The 23,508-nt window shown below is 35.5% G+C and overlaps 1 protein-coding gene across 6 annotated transcripts in view; it reads left to right on the top strand.

Moving 5' to 3' along the window:
* The window catches only part of triob (trio Rho guanine nucleotide exchange factor b), a 265,495-nt gene that overhangs the window by 99,754 nt on the left and 142,233 nt on the right, over nucleotides 1–23,508 (top strand). For all 6 annotated transcript variants that reach the window (XM_052577868.1, XM_052577865.1, XM_052577862.1 and 3 more), the window contains 18 exons: nucleotides 1,876–1,998; nucleotides 2,122–2,313; nucleotides 3,522–3,691; nucleotides 4,239–4,413; nucleotides 11,369–11,564; nucleotides 13,779–13,945; nucleotides 15,793–15,912; nucleotides 16,363–16,554; nucleotides 17,064–17,213; nucleotides 17,308–17,422; nucleotides 17,928–18,043; nucleotides 19,390–19,512; nucleotides 20,258–20,452; nucleotides 20,603–20,718; nucleotides 20,955–21,021; nucleotides 22,060–22,169; nucleotides 22,265–22,334; nucleotides 23,135–23,224. In XM_052577868.1, coding sequence (XP_052433828.1) covers nucleotides 1,876–1,998; nucleotides 2,122–2,313; nucleotides 3,522–3,691; nucleotides 4,239–4,413; nucleotides 11,369–11,564; nucleotides 13,779–13,945; nucleotides 15,793–15,912; nucleotides 16,363–16,554; nucleotides 17,064–17,213; nucleotides 17,308–17,422; nucleotides 17,928–18,043; nucleotides 19,390–19,512; nucleotides 20,258–20,452; nucleotides 20,603–20,718; nucleotides 20,955–21,021; nucleotides 22,060–22,169; nucleotides 22,265–22,334; nucleotides 23,135–23,224 — 2,487 coding nt within the window. The remainder of the gene's footprint in view (nucleotides 1–1,875; nucleotides 1,999–2,121; nucleotides 2,314–3,521; nucleotides 3,692–4,238; nucleotides 4,414–11,368; nucleotides 11,565–13,778; nucleotides 13,946–15,792; nucleotides 15,913–16,362; nucleotides 16,555–17,063; nucleotides 17,214–17,307; nucleotides 17,423–17,927; nucleotides 18,044–19,389; nucleotides 19,513–20,257; nucleotides 20,453–20,602; nucleotides 20,719–20,954; nucleotides 21,022–22,059; nucleotides 22,170–22,264; nucleotides 22,335–23,134; nucleotides 23,225–23,508) is intronic.

Raw genomic sequence — 23,508 nt, forward strand, 5'->3', positions numbered from 1 at the left:
TATTTGTTCGAATGCTCATGCATACCTGTGAGAAACAACAGATATTACCCCATTAATCAGATATCTATAATAAACACAGTTATTATACTCTCAGACAACACCATCAGAGCAGACACCAGAGTCTTGCTCGCTTATTCTGCAGGATGACCTCACTGCGTGTTTGGTGCTGATGTTTATACTGGTGTTGAGCTGTCGCAGTGAATCCTGATGCTTTGAGGCTCCACCTGCTGGTTTTACATTGGAAATGCAGTGGAAATCTTTTACATTTATGAATCAGATTTATTACATTTAGCCAAAGTATCATAAAATATACTGTATTTAAAGTCTATATATGTGTCTGTCTGTCTTGTCTGTTTGTTAGAAAAGTACTGAACTTTTACAGGGTTCCCACTGTGGAATTTATTATGCTCATAGTTCATATTAGTTTTAGCATTTACTGATGCATTATTAAAATCACAAGTTGTGTTTGTTAACATTAAATAATGCACTGTGAACTAACATGAACAAACAATGAGCGACTGTATTTTTATTAACTAACATCAAAAAACATTAATAAATAGTGTAATAAATATACTGTTCATTGTTCGTTCTAATAGCAAGGTAACTAATGTTAACAAATGACAGCATATTGTAAAGTGTTACCAATTGTGGAAATTGTTCCAACGGTCACATAAAGCCTGAAAAAAGTCAGGAAATGTAAAAGTTATGTACATTTCTATAATGAATACTTTATTTTAAGGTATATTAACTAGTTGTTTATTAGCATGAATATTACTAAAATATTAGCCATTTATTAATACTAATTAAGCACATATTAATTAATTAAAATGTAACATTATTTCTTTAAAGCCAAACTAGTGGTTTGGACCTCAAATCTTTACAATTTGTCTGCTTATAAATTCAGAACTCTTTACTTCTGGCCATCTATATTCCACAAACAGTGAATGATGAGTAGTGTGATAATGAGTAGTAGTGTGTACATGATTCATAGTATACTTAATACAAGCAAACAATGCTCTCTTTAATGTCTCCATACATGTATTATTAATGTCCCTTGTTCTACATGACCTTATTCTACATCCTTAATCATACTCAGTACCTAAACTTAATACCTACATTACTAACTATTAATTTAGCAGCAAATTAGGAAGTTATTGAGGGAAAAGCCATAGTAAATAGTGAATAAGTGTTCCCTATTCTAAAGTGTTAACGAATATTTTCTTTTTGAAAAAAATCTGGAAAATCCTCATCTTATGAAAATTAATGACTGAATAAATAAAAAAATAAAATAAATATATATTATTATACACACACACAGTATATTGGACAGAATTATAGTTTTTTAATTATTTAAAATTATATACATTTTGCAGTACTAACAATTTTGTATATTTTTACTTCTAAAAAGATAAATATGTAGTGTCTCATTAATGATTAGTTTTTATAATGCAGGTGGTGGTTCTTTTGACACTCTGAGCATGTTTCTCTTTGTGAATGTCTTGTCACTCCTGTTCAACAAAGTCCTTATCCCAGTTAAGAAACAAAATATACATTTGAGAAGTAGATTTTGGACACCACCGCATTGAATTGTTAATAATACTTGTTCACCTGTATGCCATTACAAATCTGTATGCAAAAAAAAAAAAAAAAAAAAAAAAAATATATATGTTTTTAAAAGATATCCACATACAAAAAAGGATGAAAAAAAAAAAAAAAAATACCCGGCATAAAAGTATTCCATATGGGATCTGGTCTCTATTAAAATAATACGTACTATGGTACTTACTTTTTTGGTTCTTTTATAGTGATTTAGTGGTTCTGTTGACCTTCTAAACCTTTGTTTATGCACTTCTTTGTGAATATCTTCTCACACAGGTTCTAGATTGGATTGAAAACCATGGTGAGGCATTCCTGAGTAAGCACACAGGAGTAGGGAAGTCTCTGCACAGGGCTCGAGCATTACAGAAACGTCATGAGGACTTTGAAGAAGTGGCTCAGGTAAGGAGAAACAGATGTAAGATCATCGCTTTGGCTATTGTCCACCTGGATATCCATCCATAATCAAAACTAGGCCATCGCATAAATGAGTCAAATGCATATTAACTTCTGCATGTTTCTCAGAACACCTACACAAATGCAGACAAACTCCTGGAGGCGGCAGAGCAGCTGGCTCAGACGGGCGAGTGTGACCCTGAGGAGATCTACCAGGCTGCACACCAGCTGGAAGATCGTATCCAGGACTTCGTAAGACGGGTTGAACAACGCAAAGTCCTGCTCGACATGTCTGTGGCCTTCCACACTCACAGCAAAGAGGTACGTTATGAGAAAATAAGAATGGGTGTTGGTGGGTGTGGATTTGTCTGGGTTTGCCAGTGTTGACGTGTTCTACTTGACATAAATGTGTTCCTGAATATGATGTAACAGGTACTTTTTTTTTTTTTCTGGTCTTCACTTGCATGGATGTAGAGTGTGTTAACAGAGAGACTGTCACAATTGAGATGATACCAGATATTTATGAGAATATATTTAAAAAAATTAATAATACTGTACATAGATAAATAAAAACATGGAGTCATGCTGCTGTAGTTAATGCCAGCCTTTAGATGACATAAGAATTAGAAAAAAAAATGTATATGTTCACGCACATTAAACTCCATCTCAAAAAAAACCTGTTAATGCTATTTAGTTTGTTGACAGAGGAATTTCCCTCCTGCTGTCCTACATAGAACGAGCACAACTGAAACTGTGTTTCACGACTACTTGACAGACCCCACACATTCACTAGTGGCAGAACTAATTGACTAGTCAGTCTCAACTGTGTCCTACATGCTAAAAGAATCCCATGCAGCCTCTCACTTTCGGAAATTAAACATTATTTGCTTTAAAGCCAAACTAGTGGTTTGGACCTCAAATCTTTACAATATGTCTGCTTATATATTCAGAACTCTTTACTTCTGGCCAGTCTATATTCCACAAACAGTGAATGATAATGAGTAGTAGTGTGTACATGATTCATAATATACTTAATACAAGCAAACAATGCTCTCTTTAATGTCTCCATATGGCATAATGTTAGCCATCTGCTATTTGTAGCAGGCTGGCATATATAGACATCTTTGTTTCTGAGAGTGTGTTTTATAACGGTATAGGTATTAATCAGCGGTTAAAGGCTGGAGTTTTGGAAAAAGAGAAAGGTAGAAAACGGTGGAGGTGGAAAAAGACAATGGGGAGGTGTGGAAGAACAGGCATGGCCTGCTGTGGCAGGAGATACACTCTTTGACATGCCAACACAGGCAGATGGCTAATCCTGAGCTCACATAAGATGAAGCCATTCACAGGAAATAACAACACCAGCCGTTCGGTCTGGCTGTTTGTCTTGCCATGTTTGTGCATTTGGATATTTTTTAGAGTATAGAACAAATGTGATTTGTTTGAAGACCCATGAATCTACTTGGGTCACTGACTGGTTCATAATATTGTGAGGTTTCTGATTGGCTGGTAATGATGTTATCTCTCTGCAGCTGTGGACATGGTTGGAGGAGCTTCAGAAGGAGTTGCTAGATGATGTTTATGCTGAGTCAGTAGAGGCAGTGCAGGAGCTGATCAAACGTTTCGGTCAGCAGCAGCAAACCACCCTTCAGGTCACCGTCAACGTCATTAAAGAAGGGGAGGATCTTATCCAGCAGCTCAGGTACTTCCCAATGACACTGACTTGTTGTCATGAGAATTCTGACTCGAGCATTTATGCACGTCATGCAATGGCCTTAGCATCCCATTGAGGCTGTTGCATTAATTACAATTACTAACCCCTAACCCTGCAGACACTTTTTGCCTTTTTTTATTATTTAGTCATTTTATGAAACTAGTGACCTCATGGGGGCCGAAAGCAAATGCAAGTTTTTCAGGTTTTATCAATAGAGCAAATTTAGCCGGCTGCAAGATCATGCACACCACGGACACCTTAAAAATGTGTAATTACACATGTTTTGGAAAATCCATCCTGAAACATCAGTAAACGTGTTACTCTCAATAACTAATTCACTTTTCAGTTATGTCTACAGTTGATATTGCAATGTTATTGCAATATCATGTGGAGTTTATCTATGACCCATGTCCTAATCTGAATAAACTAAGTAAACTGTAGTAAGAAGATGCTTTATTGAAGTTGTATGGTACTGCATATTCTGTAGTAGACGTTGTCACTAATGCTCGTGCATTACCTTTTTTTTTGACTGCAGAGACTCTGCAATCTCCAGCAATAAAACTCCTCATAACAGCTCTATGGCTCACATCGAGAGCGTCCTGCAGCAGCTGGACGAGGCCCAGGCTCAGATGGAGGAACTGTTTCAGGAACGGAAGATCAAGCTAGAGCTCTTTCTCCAACTCAGGATCTTTGAACGAGATGCCATTGATGTGAGTCCCCAATTTATGACATGTCTGATAGTTCATTCTCAAATGATAACCCACTGGTTTTCCCACTTGCTGCATGTACAGTATTATGGTTGCATTCATGAAAGTTAACATTTTGCAATGCACTTGTCATACTCATACAGCTTTCTATGTTTTAGATTACATTTATGCTGTGTTTAATCATTTTGCATGTTGCTCATCCATTACGATTCATGATTATATTAACACCTTTCAATATTTGAGTTTAGGAACCTATTTGTTTTTCAATTATTATCTTGCTGTCAGATACAAATATATTTTTCTTGTAGCCATCAGGCAGCACCTCTTGATTACATGAATTTAAAGTTTCCGTTCTGCATCAGTTGTGAGGTAGAAGGCTGTATACCACATGTTGTCTCTTCAATATTTGTTGTCAGTTTTTATCTGATCAAAGGAACAAAAGCGCTAAAAGATAAAATCCACTGATCTCAGAGATTCTGCGCGGAAGCCTTGAGCAAAGATAAAGCCATCATGGATGCTCTTTTCACAGCCGGCATGGAAAATTGTGTCTCTGGACATGTGAAAATGAGTCACACTTTTATCAAAAAGATGTTTGAGAAACTAACAGTTTTATCGAATATATATCACATTAACGGTTGCTCTGAATCAAAGCTCTTAAAGTCAACATGAAACAACCTTTTTCATTTTTGCAATCTCACCAAAGGCTTAAGGTTTGGCTTGTTAGCATGAACAGTTAGCCTCTGCTGGTAGATGCTGTAACTGAATCATTGTTCAGCCAAAAAGGTTGTTTCCCTTTGACCGCTATTCTCAAGTAAGCATTTCTTTATAGTTTAATAGATGTTTTACAGTTTTAGGAAATAAGGAAATGCATGATGATAGATAGATAGATAGATAGATAGATAGATAGATAGATAGATAGATAGATAGATAGATAGATAGATAGATAGATAGATAGATAGATAGATAGATAGATAGATAGATAGATAGATAGATAGATAGATAGATAGATAGATAGACAAAAATTTACAGATAAACTAAGACTATGAGCACCACGTTGTTTAATTAGCAAATGCATTTGCGCCCATTTGTGCTGGTCTAAAAAAGAGGTGTTTTCAGGCACATTGCTATTTTAAGGAGCTGAAAATAGACTCAAACCTGGTCTAAAGTCTGGCACAATATTTTTCTTTGTTATTTAAAGAGTGTGTTAGCATAGGCGGGTCCACAATGCACGTACACGCTGCTTATTAAACACAGGGACGCACAGCAGCACACAAACATGCCAAATATAAAAAATTAAAGGATTGCAATGCATAATAATTTTTTGTAGGCTAATTAAATATATATAAATAATATATATATATATATAAATGCCTACATGTCATAATGGATAGTCATCGCATGTATCAGAATTAGGCTAACTATTTGCTTGCACACAAGCAGCTCCGTTTCATCTCGGAGATGCGTTCTGTCTTTGCGCTTGCCAAATTCCGCCATGTAAATAGCAAATCCATCATGGCACGAGCGCAACTGGCTCTTAAAGGGAATGGAAGATGAGACTCTGAATGGTTTATTGCACATTATGCCCAAAAAACACCCATTACTCATTAAGAGAATAGGGACAACCAATTTAGACCATGTGCCCCAGGTGCCCCAACCATTTTTCCGTAATTAAAATAGCAAAAGTGGATTTGGTCATGCCCTGAGTGCACCTACTTTGCGTTTAGATCGTTAAAATAAGGCCCTATAAGATTATCTTAAGTTGATGTCCATATGGCAGAAATGTACAGAAAATATCAAGCAGTTATTTATTGTCATATGCAAAATTTGGTAGTTTTGTATGTTGTCTGAGGGTTGGCATCATCTGAGGTCCTCTGTGGGGTTGGCATAATCTCTTCTCAGGTGTTCGGTCGTATAAGGTCTTTGTAAGGGCAGGATCCAGACTGAAACTTGTGTAATTCCTAGTTACCACATGATGGCAGAAACAGCGAAGGTAATAGAGAAAACATTTGCATATCTGCTGTTCCAACTAAGCCAAAAAAATTATCAACCCAAGCAAAAGAATGAAAATGTGCATTCGATCAGATGTAACTGAAGTACAAAGTTATGAGATACATTATGTGAATGGTTGGCTAAAGAAATGTGCCTTTAATCTAGATTTTAACAGAATCATGCTTCTGATCTGCGAGTCTCCATCGAGCGGCAACCTCCCGCTCTCTCTAGTGAAGCCAATAAGGAAGTGACTAAAACTGCAATTCATCGACTGGCCGCTTGAGGCTGGCTGCAAAAGGGAGTCAGTCCCATAGACTCCCCATGTTAAAATGCCCAACTTTACAGCAGAAAATTTTTTTTCAAAATGGTCTCCATTTGGCGGATTCCAGGAGAACATTACCTGCCTGACTGCATAATGCATGAGGAATAATGGAATGGGGCTGTTTTTCAGGGGTTGGGCTAGGCCCCTGGCTTCCACTGAAGGGAAATGCTTCAGAATACCAAAACATTTTGGACAATACAATACTTGTGACATTGTGGCAACACTTTGGGAGGTGCCTGTCTGAAAGAACCTGACTGGCCCACACAGAGCCCTCACCTCAACCCCATCCAACACCTTTGAGATAAACTGGAATGTGAGCCAGGCTTTCCCATTCAACATCAGCACTTGACATCGCAAATGCTCTACTGAATAAATGGGCAAAAATTCCAACAGAAACACTCCAGAATCTTGTGGAAAGCCCTCGCAGAAGAGTGGATGCTGTTATAACCACAACGGAGTGACCAACTCTAAATTAACATCTATGAATAAAGTCCCTTTTGGTATATTGGTCAGGTGTCCTGATAATTTTGGCCATATAGTGAGCCTAGATGATGTTATCCAAAATAGAAGTTGTTGAAGAGGTGGAGCAAACTTACAAAAGAAATACAAATGTTCTTCTGTTGAATAACATGCACTGAGCAGTCAAGCACAAGATAGAAACAGAATACAATAAAGATGGACATTTTCGTGTTGACTTTAAATGAGATTCTTTTGCTCATTTGCATAAACCTGCATAAACCACACCATGCTGTGCGATTGACCTTCGGTGGCTGTTTTAAATGTTTTGTTTGTAGGAAACCCTATATGAAGTAATCAGAGTCCACAAAACAAGCTGGCTTTTGTAGTAAAAGTGATATCGTTCTCTGTAACATAATCCAATACAGATCAAGGAGTATCACATTCCATGGGGAGTTTTGAAGGCACTCACGTTTCACTGATAGATAAGGAAAAACTAAGAAGACCTTGTATAGACAAAGAGCAAACCTGAAAGGACAACCTGAAAACCGTACACAGACGTGTATAAGTTCCAGTATGGGTGACGATTTTAGGTGTACTCCAACATCGGATGTGAGGTAGTTACTCAGCGCAGGGCGGGTCGGCACTGTCAGTCAAGGCGGCAGGGTGCCAGAAGGTACAGCAGTGGGCGTGTGCTTTTCCAAATGCTGCTTCAACGCATTGAAGAACACGTTTACTTCTTACTGAAAATGGTTGTGTTCCCTTTCTAGTCATTATCGGCTGTCCTTATCAGTGCTTCACTCAGAAAAGCTGGAAAAAATGATCATGTTCATTAGAGGAGGAATTTTCAACCACACAGCAGTGCAGAGTGAGTGCTTTAGACTTTTGATGAGAGGATTATTTGTTCAAATTATGACTTTAAACTAATTGCTATATCAATGGCAAATGTCTTCTGTAGTGTTATTGTGGAATAATTTACTGAGCTGGATTGTGAAGTTTTGATTAGATGCTTTGTGTTGTGTGATGTTAAACGTGGCTGAAGTGAACTGCTTGCCAAGTGCTTGTTCTCTGGACCATTTTTCTCTTGTTTTACCCACCTGTTGTTTTGCTGATTAAGTTGTGTACTTCGTCTTGCATGTTCAACATAAAATTTGTAAATATTCATTTTTAATAGACCACTAATAGTTTTGTTTAATGGCCAGTTCTGGTAGCTAGTGAGCAGACTGGCCAATGGCTGATTTAATATGTAATACTACAAGTTAAGGATGATGAAATGAGACTGTAATCAAACAATTTTTTTAAAACAAAACTGAACAGATATTGAAAATAGAAGATGTTTAGTAGTCAACAAGCAGTGGCAAGACTGTAGCTGCATATGGAATGAATACAAGGAGATATTAAATAATAACAGTAATGTTGGTTGAAATTTGAACATGTTTTACATTAAAGTGTTTTTATATATGCATTAGTCACCTATTTAGAGTTTTTATTTATTTATTTTTGTTTTTTTACACTTTATTTGAATCTACTTTTAAAATTCTGCTAACTATAAGTAACGTCATGTCTGCTAACTCTCATTAGAGTATTAGTAGACTCTTAGTGTTCGGGTTAGTAAAATAAGATGACATACAGACATGACATTGCTACTGTCAGCAGAACCATCCAAATAAAGATATTAGGCAGTAGGTCTGTCAAAAAAAATAAAGCATTTAAATATGCATAGAATTACTTTTATTTTTAACCCACATTTGAATGCAAAAATGTTACATTCGAATTTTAGGTCTGTGTCAGCCGTCTGGCAGCCTTATCAGTGACGCACGAAATGTGCAAGTGTCATTGCATTTGAATGCTTTTGTCAGTCTATCCAGTTGAACCCACTAGATGCAGTGCTGCTACGTTGTTCATTCAATATAATGTGGGAAACGAGAGCATCAGTGTGGAGAAGATATTCTTTATGTTAAAACTGAAACCAAGCCGTTCACACAGAATGCATATTTATCAAAATTTTTAAAGGGACAGTGTTGCACTCGCATCTCGCTCAAGAGAGCCGCATGTTTAGAAAGCCACGTAAAATTAATGTAAGTTCAACTTTTAAAAAACATGTCTCAAGACTTTATGGCAGTTTTTCCCCATCCCACTCTATCTTATGTTTTTAAATGAAGAAAATAGCCTACTTTTGTGATTGGTTTTTGGTCCTTTGTATTAAACTATAAATACATGGTGCTGTTTTATTTTTTTTTATTATTATTATTTTTCTAATTGTCTAAGCATCTTTATTAATTATTTATGGTTTATAAACATTATTTTAAACTTTATGCACTTCTTATGCACTTTTTAAAAAGATAGTGCTGTCGTTTTATTACGCTTTGAAGAAACATGCATAATATTTTTCCCGAGAGAATATTTTTCAGGAAAGAAGCCTAAAGCTTTTTCCCCCAACTGAAATGTTTCCTTTTCACGAGTTCACCCGTACATCTAATCTGAAGGCGAATAGTCATAGTGCGAACTACGGGGGAGCTAGGGGGAGCTCGGCTCCCCTTAATAAGACATGGGCTCCCCTGAAAACGAGAAATCTGAAATTTTGGGGGGTCTCAAAAAATACTGACAATGTGAATATTTTTAAGTGCAATTTCAGTTTTGTAATGTGATTATGATGGCAAAAATATTATTCATTCATGCATGACGGCGATTAAAACCTAATTAACTTCAATAAAGATTAAAGACGTCACAGCATCAAGGTGTGGGGGTGCTGCGCTGCAAATTCCACATGTTAGTATGTCATAGGTTCGTAGAAAAAAAATAAACGTTGGAGGCCATTTATCGTGCGCAAAGTCCTTCCATTATGCAGTAATAGCATCATAGCCAGGGCAAAAAGAAAACAAGGTAGTTCAATTAATTTTGGTATTATTAAGAAATTGTGTAGTGATAACGCACGACTGATTCACCTGCTGCAAGCACTGGTAAACCTCAAGCCAAGCCCACTGTGAAAACGCATGAAGCTGAAGAAAAGTAATCTCTGGGATCCTAACCCCTCTTGCTTTCTTGCTCCGAGTCCGCTCTCGCGTTAAACTGGAACAGCCAGCAGTGGAGACTGGAAGAGCCAATATACATGGCTGTATGTTAAGGATGGAAGCTTGGGGTGTATCACTTTGTAACGCGTTGTGTCAGGAGGGGGAAAAAATATGGATAGCTCACAAAGTTATTAGGCCAGACAAAACTCACGGAGGCGATTGACATTTAACAACGACTCGTTTTATTTCTCCAATCGAACTCGGGCAATTGTCTGTCCCATGTTCCACCGTCCACAGCGTAACCAAAACAAAACAAACAAGATTAAAACAAAATGATTTCCAAACAGAGATTACCCGCATACATGGGCGATTCGAGTCGCGCTTGTATACATTATCATACAGAGTGCATATACCGTTTTACAGGGAGCCCAAATAACTTCCCCTATCCCTAATTTGGGATAAATAGATTAGAAGTGAGTTGGTGTGGAGGAGGGATGCCGAAAAACTGTCATGGGACAGGAGGTAGGAAGACTGGATATATATACGCTTGTGTGCTAGTTAAGATGATTAGCTAAACGAGATGCACCTGTGCCAAATTGGATGATTATCTGATCGTGCTCCTCCCGAACTTTGTTAATAAAACCACATTTAAATTGGAATATAATAAGTAGAAAATTCAAATTTAGTTTTTCAGTCATTTTGACAAGCCTAGACAGTCTACTAATAGTCTAATGACTGGTCGTTACTTTTATTTAATAGAATGTCTAAATTGGACTATCAAAATAAGTGTTAATAATGTATTACAAAAAAAATCTAATTTGTAAAATATTTCTACTTAGTCAGAGTAGGTTACATTTTTAATGAATGAAATAAGGATGTTTTGTACTTTTTACTCCCACACTTGATCTATTTATTTATTTGTTATCATACAAACTGTAACTTAATTTGTTATAATATGGTATCTAGCTTGATTAATGTCTTTTTCCATACAGCTATAATACAGTATTTTCTATTTTGAATATGATGTTATGTTTTATTTTTTTTTATTTTTTTTAAATTAACTGTGTACAGTATTTGCATTTTCAGAATAATACAATTCATTCAAAAAACTGTTCATTCATTTATTATACCTATGGTACATGCCTTATTATGGTGTTGTTTGTGTGGATGTGTTGTGTAGGTCATCTCAGACCTGGAGTCATGGAATGAGGAGCTGTCTCAGCAGATGAATGAGTTTGACACTGAGGATCTGACACTAGCGGAGCAGAGACTGCAGCATCACGCAGACAAAGCTCTCACCATGAACAACCTCACCTTCCACGTCATACACCAGGGACAGGAACTCCTGCAGTACGTCACAGAAGTTCAGGCCTCAGGTGAGCACACATTCAAACTTTTTTATATTAGGTAAAGAATACACTAACAAAAAAGTACCAGAATGTACTAATATTACTTAATTTTGTTTTGGGACAGAGTTCCCTGAAAATGCTATAATTTTTGGAATACCATGGTATTTAATTATTTAGAAAAAATATATATTGATTAAAATTATATATATATATATATATATATATATATATATATATATATATATATATATATATATATATATATATATATATATATATATATATTGTAAGGATGCACACACAAAAGTCCACTTGAAGTACATTACAGGTGGTCAGTTGACTGTATTCTATCTGACATTCACACACAAAGAGTATGGCACTAAATCAAAATATCTGATCCATAACATGTGTAAATGTTTTGTTGTGAGCTAATAATGCACTCGAGATTTTTGCACAAGCAGAGAAACAGAGTGCATGACTTTATGTGATGTTTCTGTAAGCTAACCTTTGCGGTCACAGGACCACTTTCATGAGGCATCAGAGATGTGTGTGTGAGTATGTGCACGTGTGTGTGTTAGTATGTCAGTCCAGAGCAGGCTTAAAGGGGGAGGAGTGGATGCAGCTAAACGCTAACCTCTAAAGCCAAACACATCAGGTCCATCCAGGCACCCAGCAGCCCCCCCTTCCTCTCACCCGACACTAATCCTATAGACTCACACTGCCTAGCAAAATCACACACACACAAGATTTGACATCTGACAGCACACACAGATAGCAGAGAGTAAAACGAATCCTCATTTTACTAGCATCCTTTTGTGGAGGCACATATACAAACGCAAAACTGGACTACTCTCAGAACTTTAGCCCAATGCAGCTCTGGGCTACGGGTATAAAATGTGAGTATGTGTGTGTGTGATAACGTGTGTGCTAACAATGCTAAAACCGAGGTTTCTGCACTTCTGTACATGCTGTTTGTGTCATATGTCAGTTATCTTTTTTGTTAATTCGGTTGGTTTAGTTTAAACAAGTCATGCTGCTTCTTCCAGTACTGACTATAAGGACATTTTGAAATCAAAATTGAACCCACGCTTATTGCAGGTTGCATTGTGCACGATTCATCAGTGCACATTATTCTAAAGAAAAATGTTAATTAGAATGTAATAACTTTGTGATTTTGTGAATTTAAACTAATAATATCAGTGGACTTCCTGTGTATCAAATAAAACATTCCCTCTGTATATTGACAAATAGGTCACATTACAAAGATTGAATGCATTGTGAATTTCATTTCAGTGCCTTTAAAGTTGAAGTGGGTTGTTTCTGTTTGTCAGTGGAAGAATTCTTCTTTTGTTTGTTCACTGAAGAATGAAAATCAAACAGGTTTGGAGCAACATGATGGTGAATAAATGATGACAGAATATAAATGGATGGGTAATCTATCTCTTTAAGCTGGGATTGGAGGAAAAAAAAACAATTATGATAATAATTCACCTGATTATTTGTGAAATCCCCATAATTTAAATAGAGCTCAGTTCAAATAAATCATATATGTGTGATCCTCCACCTTTCTCCTTTAATGTTTACTGTGGCATCTGTGTTCTGTAATCAGGTTTTTGTCTTGTCCAAAAAATCACAGGCTGAATAGTCTTCATCCTAAAGTCTTTTTAAGGATTACCAACATGTCCTTCCTTGTCATGTGATGCTATTTCTTTTTTTTCTTTTTTTTATCAAAAGTCAACCCAGAAAAAATATAAAATTGTTATATTTTAAATTTAAACCAGCATAAATTAAAATCAATACAACAAATACTACAATGATGTGTAAATATGTTATAATATATATATATATTTCTCACATTACCTTAATGAAAATATATTTTTTGTTTGCTGGTTTGTTTTTTGCATTATGGTATTTAGAACTGAATAGGAATCTATGCTTAATTGTCATGAATATAAAGTATTTTTGATACTATTTTTGATATTTGATGATATCATCAATATTTAATATACTGTAATATAATATAAAAATCCATTTTCCAAATCTCTTGTCATTCATATATGTATAATGTGTTTTTGCTTTATAAAATATGACCTAAGTATGTGTGTGCTAGGCATTTGAAGCTGTCAGTACTAAGTCTGTTATAACAAAAGCTGGATTTATTTGTGTCAGGGAGATTATTCATGCCCTTGCGTTACACCTCTCCATTTGTCTGTTTCTCTGGGTTTCTCTTTCTCTGTCAAGGTGTGGAGTTGTTGTGCGACCGTGATGTTGACATGGCGACGCGGGTGCAGGACCTGTTGGATTTCCTGCATGAGAAACAGCAGGAGCTGGATGCAGCCGCAGAGCAGCACAGGAGACACCTGGAGCAGTGTGTGCAGCTCCGTCACTTACAGGCCGAGGTCAAACAGGTAACATTCGTCTGTCTGACTGACTGTCTGTGTCTCTGTCTACCCACGCAGAAACTCATTCAGGGGACATGAATACAGGCATGGAATTAAATTTCAGATCATGATATGGCTTTGTCAGCAAAGAACAAAACAACCACTGTCTAAAGCGTTTTTTCTAAAGCACCTCCATATTTAATAAGTGTCCTGATTAATTATGCAGTAGAGATTTTATTTTAGAGGTGGGAATTTCCTCTGTCTGTACCTGAGCAGTGACTCACGCGTAGTGAATGTAGGCTAAACTAAGGTTGAAAATGAGACATTACCTTGTACATTAATACCACTGACGCCTTGCTAACATATCTTGGGTTTATTACATTGTCACACAATATAGCTTTTTGTGATGTAACTATGATAGGCTGTCTTCTTCCAGTAATCAAGGAGTAAGCTCATAATATTTTAGGCAGTGCCATTCTTTCAAAAAAAAAAAAATATATATATATATATATATATACATGTAGGTTTCAATGGGGCTAAAGGCACGCCTCAAAGAAAATGTGTACTTTTTTCAATATATATATATTGAAAATTGATGCAACAACACATAGGGGAATCATAAAAGTAGTTTGTTTTGTTTAAAAATGTTTATAGATTGTATTATAAATGTTTGAGATGGCAACGAGGTTCTTTTACCCCACAACCAGTAAATTGAAATTTCATAAATGTCATAAATTTAAACATAATTATTTTATTATTAACATGGAGATTATCTCTAAGAAAGACATTTTAATTTAATTTAATTTAATTTAATTTAATTTAATTTAATTTAATTTAATTTAATTTAATTTAATTTATCACCATGTTAATAATAAAACCATCATATTTAAATTTGACATTTATTAAATTTCTATTTATTTACCCTGAAATTTTTATTAAATTTATTTAAAATTAAAATTAAATTAAAATTAAACTTTATTAATTACATTAACAGTCATTATTACATTACATTATGGCCAAAATATAATTTGTTAAAATGCAGATAGCTAGAAGCTTGATTTTTATATTTAAATATGCATTTGAAATACGAAATTACTATTAACTACTGATCTGTTAAGCATTATATAAAGTTTGTTAAAAATGTGTTAATGTAGGCATTTTAATTTTGAATTAAGTGCAGTGTTAGTAGAGCTGATGGGAAACAGAGCAGTTTTATAGCAATGGGCACGCTTAAAATCAGAAAATCTAGGCCAGGAGGAGCAGCTGCTAATCTCATTTCATCCTTTCATTTATTTATTTTATTATTTATATATTTATTTTTGTCTGGACCACTCTAGAGGAAAAGGGTGATTAGAGATGTCGAGGAACTAGGACGCCCGTGTGGTTTAAGGCCTGACATGGCCACAGAGTATTTGAGTGGGTGTGTGGTGGTTAGTAGACATGTAATCATCTATTTGACTTTATAGTGAAAATGTGTGTATGTGTGTGCCCGTGTGGCAGTGTTTTTATTTAAATTTATGCAAGGAGCATAGTTGTGTTATCTGTCACTGGCAGTGTATCATCACTAAATCAGGTGTGTAAAGTGTGAGTCAGTGTGTTAGGAGACGGCATGGAATTCAGACCTAAAGGTGGAGTCAGAGAACACATCTGTCGGTATCAAATATGTTACTTTCCCCACTGATGCAATCTAACGGTTAACACCACACTACAAGTTTGCATGTCTCAACTTTCATGGAACAGTGCTTTTCAGTTTAGTGTAAAAGGCAGCATTGTATGCTTTATATTAGAAAATGTGAATATGTTTACATAGAGGATAGAATATTCTGTTTTCTATGATGTGCCCCTTTTAAATGCTTTGTGTATGTGTGTTTCAGGTGCTGGGTTGGATCCGTAATGGGGAGTCGATGCTCAATGCAGGTCTCATCACAGCCAGCTCTCTTCAGGAGGCAGAACAACTGCAGCGGGAACATGAACAATTTCAGCACGCTATTGAGGTACCAAACAATCTTTTCCAAACAAAACACATTTATTTGTATTTAAATGTGGATGTTCCATAGACATGCCATTCCTGTTTTGTTTGTATTGTTTTGTTTTATTTTTTCCTATGCTGGTAATCCGGGTTTAGTTTTTTTTTGTTTTTTGCCCCAAAAATACTGTAACTGTTGCACTTCAATATTAGTTGCTTTAACTTTCTTTTTGCTGTCGTCTCTATTAGAAATGTATATGTAAATCATATGTTAAATAAATAAATGACCTCATGGTGGCCACAGTTTGTCTGGTCAAATAAATAACTCAACTTACTTTTTAAATTGTGGTTTTGTGCCAGAAATGCAAGGAAAATTGTTTTCCATGGCATGAACTATTTTTTATTATGGCCTGCTAATTTCTAGTCATTTTCATTTTCACTTTCTCTTTCATTTTCCTTATCATTTCATCGCATGAAGAAAACCCATCAGAGTGCACTGCAGGTGCAGCAGAAGGCAGAGGCTCTGCTACAGGCCAATCATTACGACATGGACATGATCCGTGAATGTGCAGAGAAGGTGGCGTCTCACTGGCAGCAGCTCATGCTGAAGATGGAAGACCGCCTCAAACTGGTCAATGCCTCAGTGGCTTTCTACAAGACATCGGAGCAGGTCAGTGAGTTTGTCTCAATAGTGATTCCATCATTTTTGACCTTTGATCTCTTGAACAGTGCCTTTGATACTGTCTCACATAAGATACTTATAAATAATCAGGTTAGCTTCTATTGGGATTACTGGCACTCCTCTGTCTTGGTTTAGGTCATATCTTTCTGGGCGCATTTAATGTATTCAGTTAAAAAGTTTCAAATAAAGAACATCTAAAGTTACCTCTGGGGTTCCGCAGGGTTATGTTTTGGGCCCGCGTCTTTTCATTATTTATGTACTCACTCTCTGTAACATTTTGAACTGGTTTGAGACTTTTTGTCATAATTTTTACGTATGTCAGTTTTGACTTACCTCATAAATATGACTCAGTGTCTCATATTTTTTATCCAATAAATATGATCTAGTATCTCATAATTGTAACTTTATTTCTTATGTGGTGGAAATAGGTTTCTAAAAAGCATTTAGATATTTTTGCTCACATTTATTATGTATAACTACATGTGATTGTTCTGCAGGTGTGTAGTGTGCTGGAAAGTTTAGAGCAGGAATACAAACGAGAGGAAGACTGGTGTGGAGGGACTGATAAACTGGGACCAAACTCTGAGTCAGATCACGTGACGCCCATGGTCAGTAAACACCTGGAGCAGAAAGAGGCCTTCCTCAAGGTACCAACTACAAACACTCATGCAGTATCATTCTGATCATGACATTTGGTGAACATTTACTCAGAAGTGACTTTTTTTTTCTCTTTGTTTGAAGGCATGCACATTAGCAAGACGCAACGCTGATGTCTTCCTCAAGTACTTGCACAGAAACAGTGTGAATATGCCGGGAATGCTTGCGCATGTCAAAGCCCCTGAACAACAAGTCAAGAGTAAGACTACATCCTCATTTTAAAAAAACTGTTTTATGACTGATTTAAAGGGACCAAATTTAACTATGATTTGCTATTTGATTACCTTTATTATATGTGACCCTGGACCACAAAATAATAAGGGTTCATTGCTTAAATAATAAGCTTTCCATTGATGTATGGTTTGTTAGGATAGGACAATATTTGGCCAAGATACAACTATTTGAAAATAAATCTGGAATCTAAAGGTGCAAAAAATCTAAATATTGAGAAAATCGCCTTTAAAGCTGTCCAGAGGAAGTCCTTAACAATGCATGTTACTAATCAAAATTAAGTTTTGATATACTGTATTTAAGGGATGGGGGAAAATCTTAATGGAACATGATCTTTACTTAATTCCCTAATTTGACCTATACAATGTATTTTTGGTTACTGCTACATAGTTTTGTGGTCCAGGGTCACATATTGTTATGATTCAGGGTTCACCTATGTTCTGTGTTTCTGATTCTGTCACCGTGTCCTGCAGACATCCTTAATGAGTTGCTGCAGCGGGAGAACCGGGTTCTGCACTTCTGGACCATGAGAAAGAGAAGGCTTGACCAGTGTCAGCAGTATGTGGTGTTTGAACGCAGCGCCAAACAGGTCTGTACTGGTTAAATTCCAGTCTGAACCTGTAAAAAGACAGAGTTCTGTACAGTGGAGTCAGCATAAAGTCTGGTAAATGTAACCAGAAAGAGTCTGTTTGTGAGAAGTTGCACCTTAGATTGAAGCAAAGTGGTAACTTGATATGGTGGTTCAAATGTCACTGAACTCTCTTACTTTTACAGACAAAAGCAAAATATAGTGAAAAATGTGATTCCTCAATTTCTGTGTAAGGATTGTTACAGAAGATGAACAAATTAAAAAGAAGAGAAAGATTTTCTTACAGCCATTGCAAAATTTCAAGAATGAGAGTTGGAATATATTCGCAGACCGAATTTTTTTATTCAGACCTTCAGTCTAATTGAGATGAAATTATTTTATTTCATACACAATTGACTGGAAGCCGCCGCATAGCACAACAAGTATTTCTGGAGTCTCAAATAACAGAACCATGTCAGGTCAAGCATTCAGTGGTTTGCATGACTGCTGTTTAAACCCAAAAGAGGTTCAACTGCCATATATCACGTACTTAAAAAAGTGTATGTATTTGTAGCACTTACTAGCACTTCATTTATAGTTTACCATATTATGGTAAAAAAGCATCTGCCTAAAAAAATAACTGAAAATGTTCTTCTAATGCACATTTTCTGAAGTTGTGTATATTGTGTCTGTTGCATAATTACAGTGAAGGGTTTCAGGAAGTCTGTGGTACTGGATGGAGTTCCTCTCTTCATTCTGTGTTTAAAAGCTTAGTAATTGAGAGGAAGGCCTCTAGTTTGACCACACAGTGCTCTGCTGCAGTACTCATGGTCTTGTCCTGACGTTCCCCAGGCCGTGTGATGAGGTTGGCCAGCAAAGTTCCTCTATGACACACAGAAACATTTTGTCTGTAAAAATGAGTGGCAAACCTGTTCTGAAATCAGTTATTTTAAATTGATGTGAAAATGTTGATGGCTTTCAGATTGAGCACTTAGAGATTTCACTCCCTCTTGTGGATGCATGAGAGTATAACATATACACGGGTTCCTACACTTTGGGTTTTATATATATATATATATATATATATATATATATATATATATATATATATATATATATATATATATATATATATATATATATATATATATATATATATCCTTGTCTGGATTTCCCTTTTACATCTATTGTTAATAAAAGCTAATTATAATTTCTATAAACTGAACCTTGAAGACGTTACTTTGACTCCCTTACTGCAATTCATTTGAGGCAATTTTTAAAAGCTTTGCTCCCACAAGATTAGAAAAACAACAACAACAAAAAGTTCATATTCATGTGTTATTCTTGAATAACTTTTTTTTCTGCAGGCTTTGGAATGGATTCATGATACAGGAGAGTTTTACCTATCCACACACACCTCCAAAGGCTCCACTATACACCACACACAGGAACTGCTGAAAGAACATGAGGATTTCCAGATTACAGCTAAGGTATGTCTCAATATAGAAACATTTTTCTTTCATAATTTCCTAGATGCATGTAAACCGAATCAGAAAGCTTCTACATCACTATGAACATATTCTATTGTCCGTTAATGTCATTTATCCCAGCTTTCTTCCAAGCCTTGTGAACAGATTTGACATACTTTGTAGTATGCTAAAAAAAAAAAGCAAAACTTTAAATTAGAATAATAAAATAACAAAAAAAAAAAAGTTTTATGTCAGCTAGTTGCTGAGGCAATATTTTTTATTGTCATTTAGTTTAACTTTATGTATTAAAATAACTAAAACTAAAATAACTGAAATAATTATAAAAGAAATTACGTAGACATATTGGGGGAAAAAAAATGACAAAAATGTGCAACATAACTAAAACTTTAACAAAAAAAAAAAAAAAAACTGAACGTATACAAAAAGAGTAGTTCGAAATATGATAATATTTTATGGCCAAAAGTCATTTTTTTATATTATATTATATTATAATGGGAAAACATTAATTGATTTTCAATTTGAGGTAAACTGTCTAATTTTTTTTTATTTTACCACTTAGTGGTAAACTGTTTAATTTTACCACTTAGTTCATCCAAAGTTATTCTATGACTGTGATTGCACGTTGCAGGTTTATCATCTTGCCAGCAAATCATAATACACCTCTCACCTCTCTGATCTGTGCCTCTGTGGAATCAGTGTAGCTCTCTCTATAGCTCACTCTCTCTTTCTCTCTCTTTCTCCCTAGCAAACTAAAGAGCGGGTAAAGTTGTTGATCCAGCTGGCTGATGGTTTTTGTGAGAAGGGCCACGCCCATGCGAACGAGATTCAGAAATGGGTCGCCTCAGTGGATAAACGCTACCGTGACTTTTCCCTCCGCATGGACAAGTACCGTTCCTGCCTGGAGAAAGCGCTCGGCCTGTCCACTGACTCCAACAAAGCGGTGAGAGTGCTGGGAGTTGGGTGTGTTGATGTGGCCTGCATGGCTGGAGTGTGGATGAACTGTATTTGTGTTGTAAGGGTCGTTAACCATGTTAATTTATGAAAGAAAGGTGATTTCTGACCATTTAAACATTTTCTTTTGGGCTTTCAGAGTAAAGATCTGCAGTTGGACATCATTCCAGCCAGTGCTCCTGGTGCAGAGGTCAAGCTCAGAGACGCCAACCATGAACTCAATGAGGAGAAACGCAAATCGGCCCGCAGAAAAGAGTATGTCTTTTAAACCTGATTATATGATATCAAGCCAACAGCAGGAAGTGCTGAAAGTCCAGCTTTAGTTACTTTGTGTTTTGAGGAAACACCCATAAATATGCATACTAAAGTAAACATGTTTTCATTTTGGAGGTTTTTGTACTAGAATGAATCCCCTTCCAGAGGTATAGTGCTTTCAAACAAATGTTGACAATAGGTCTCTGGTGCATTGCCTGTTACCTCTCTCTTTTCAGGTTTATAATGGCTGAGCTCATTCAGACCGAGAAGGCATATGTGAGAGACCTGCGGGAGTGTATGGATGTAAGTGCTGTTGTCACAATTTGCTCCATACGGACCAACATTTAGAGGGTGTGGTACACCAATATCCACTTTGGACAGATCACAAAAGCCCTGTGCTATAAATGTATTCACTGCAGTACAGCCTAAGAACAATCCAGTTTATCCAGGAATAACTACTGTTTGATCTCATGAAAGGATTGAGTGTCATTAAAACACTGACCATGTTTACATGCACCATTTTTGAATCCAAAAAAGAGCTCCACATCTATTGGAATATTCATGCACTTTGGAATACACATGTAACCCTATTCTCAAAATAATACATATGCATTCTTTTTCTTTCATTCTCTTCTAGCTGTCTGTGATTAATTTATTATGATGCATTTTTTTGTCATTTTGCATGGTAATTTAATCTGCTCATTTATTTTCATTCGCATCATGGCCAGTAGAATACACAAACCGTAGGTCACCTCAAAGGGTGTTTTAACCCATCTGTATATTGATTTATGTTTATTTCAGTTAAGGTTTGTAACAGAAATCAATAGTCATCAATAGTACGATCTGCTTGTTCTATTGTAGCTGAATTACTTTTGTTATGATGTTTCAATGTATATTCTGGATAATATGGTTTTATAACCCCAAATTCTGATTAATGCAGGTTAATACCACTGGACTTTGTCAAAAGTCATTTTTTAGAGAAAATAGAATGTTGAAAATATGATTAAAACTGTAAAAGAAATTATAATAAATAAATTTACCCTTTTTAATATAAGGTTCTTGTTTTCATAATCATTTTGATCAAATTACAAAACATTTGATGACAGTTCTAAGAGAATGTTCTTTGCTTCAGACATACTTTCCACTGAAATAAATAAAGGTGCATTTGAAGGAAATTTGTATTAACCAATAATAACAGAGCCAACTATCCACAATCTGAACACATCCAGATAGATAAAGTCTAACAATGTAAACACTGAAATACAGAATTTGTCTTTGAAAGTGTAATAGTCTTTTATCAAATTTTTGGTGAAATTCTAAGTGTGAGTGTGTGTGTTTCAGACATATCTGTGGGAGATGACCAGTGGTGTGGAGGAGATTCCCCCAGGGATTGTCAATAAAGAGCACATCATTTTCGGCAACATGCAAGACCTATACGAGTTCCATCACAAGTATGTGAACCTTATAAACTGCAATTCTTTTAATTATGTATATCTAATTACCTTTACTTACCATTTCCCTATGCCCTTTTCTGTCTTTTTCTCAGTATTTTCCTTAAAGAACTGGAAAAATACGAGCAGCTTCCAGAGGATGTGGGTCACTGTTTTGTCACATGGGTGAGTTTCAGTGTGCAAGATATGCTAATCTTATCAAGAAGTTCCCCAGACTCATGTAACATTATATTGACATTAAATCAGATCATTAAAATGCATATCTGGGTTGCACTGTATTTGACAGTACATGCACTTACAGTTTGCATACAGTGGAAGTACTAAATAATATAAGAAATTATATATAATATAACATTTTAAACTTAGGTTCAGAGTTCCTTGTTATTGTGGTATTAATTATTGTTATTATAATCAGAAGTTTGGGAATTAAATGTTATTCTTTGTACTTTCTATTCATCAAGAATCCTAAATAAAAAAAAAAGTGTCAGCTTCCTCCAAAATATTAAGTAGCAAACTTTTTTCAACTGTGATTATAAAAATATGTAATATTACTTAAGCAAAAAATCAGCATATTTGAAAGATTTTTTTAAGAATCATGTGACCACTGAAGGCTGAAGATTCAGCATTGCCATCCGATGAATAAAACACATTTTATTTGAAATAATACAATTATTTATCATTGTTTTAATTATAATATTTCACAGTTTTAATGTGTTACTATATTTTCTGATCCAATAAGATTCATGTTAATAGAAAACAGTGATTGAGCTTATATTTAAAACATTTACAGCTATATACTGTAGAACTATTTACGAATTATCTCTTAAATCAGTATTTTATTCAATACTGATAACAGCTTATCATGATAAAAGAGAAACCGGTTATTAGAGTTTAAAACAGAGCATCTTCATGTTAAAAATTTTTTAAAATATTTTGTTTGTTTTGGATGTGTATTTTATTTTTAGGCGGATAAGTTTCGGATGTATGTGAATTACTGTAAGAACAAGCCTGACTCCACTCAGCTGATTCTGGAACACGCGGGGACCTATTTTGATGTGAGTAATTAGCAAACTAATTATAAAATTAATTTGATTGTGTCTACGGATTATTTAAGGTATTCCTTTTACACACTTTAATTAAGGCAGTTCCATTTATTTATTCTGATTATATGAGACTTTTTGTGTGCATTTGACAGAGAATGTGGGTGTTTATATGAATATTTATGTGACAGTGTGTATTTGTGGTAGCATTGGTGTGTGTGTATTAATGTGTATATGTATTGGGATACATGTGTGTATGTGTGGGAGTGAGTGTATGACTCCTGTGGTGTGTTAATCAG

The sequence above is a fragment of the Carassius gibelio genome, chromosome B16 (assembly GCF_023724105.1).
Source record: "Carassius gibelio isolate Cgi1373 ecotype wild population from Czech Republic chromosome B16, carGib1.2-hapl.c, whole genome shotgun sequence".
Taxonomy (NCBI): Eukaryota; Metazoa; Chordata; class Actinopteri; order Cypriniformes; family Cyprinidae; genus Carassius; species Carassius gibelio.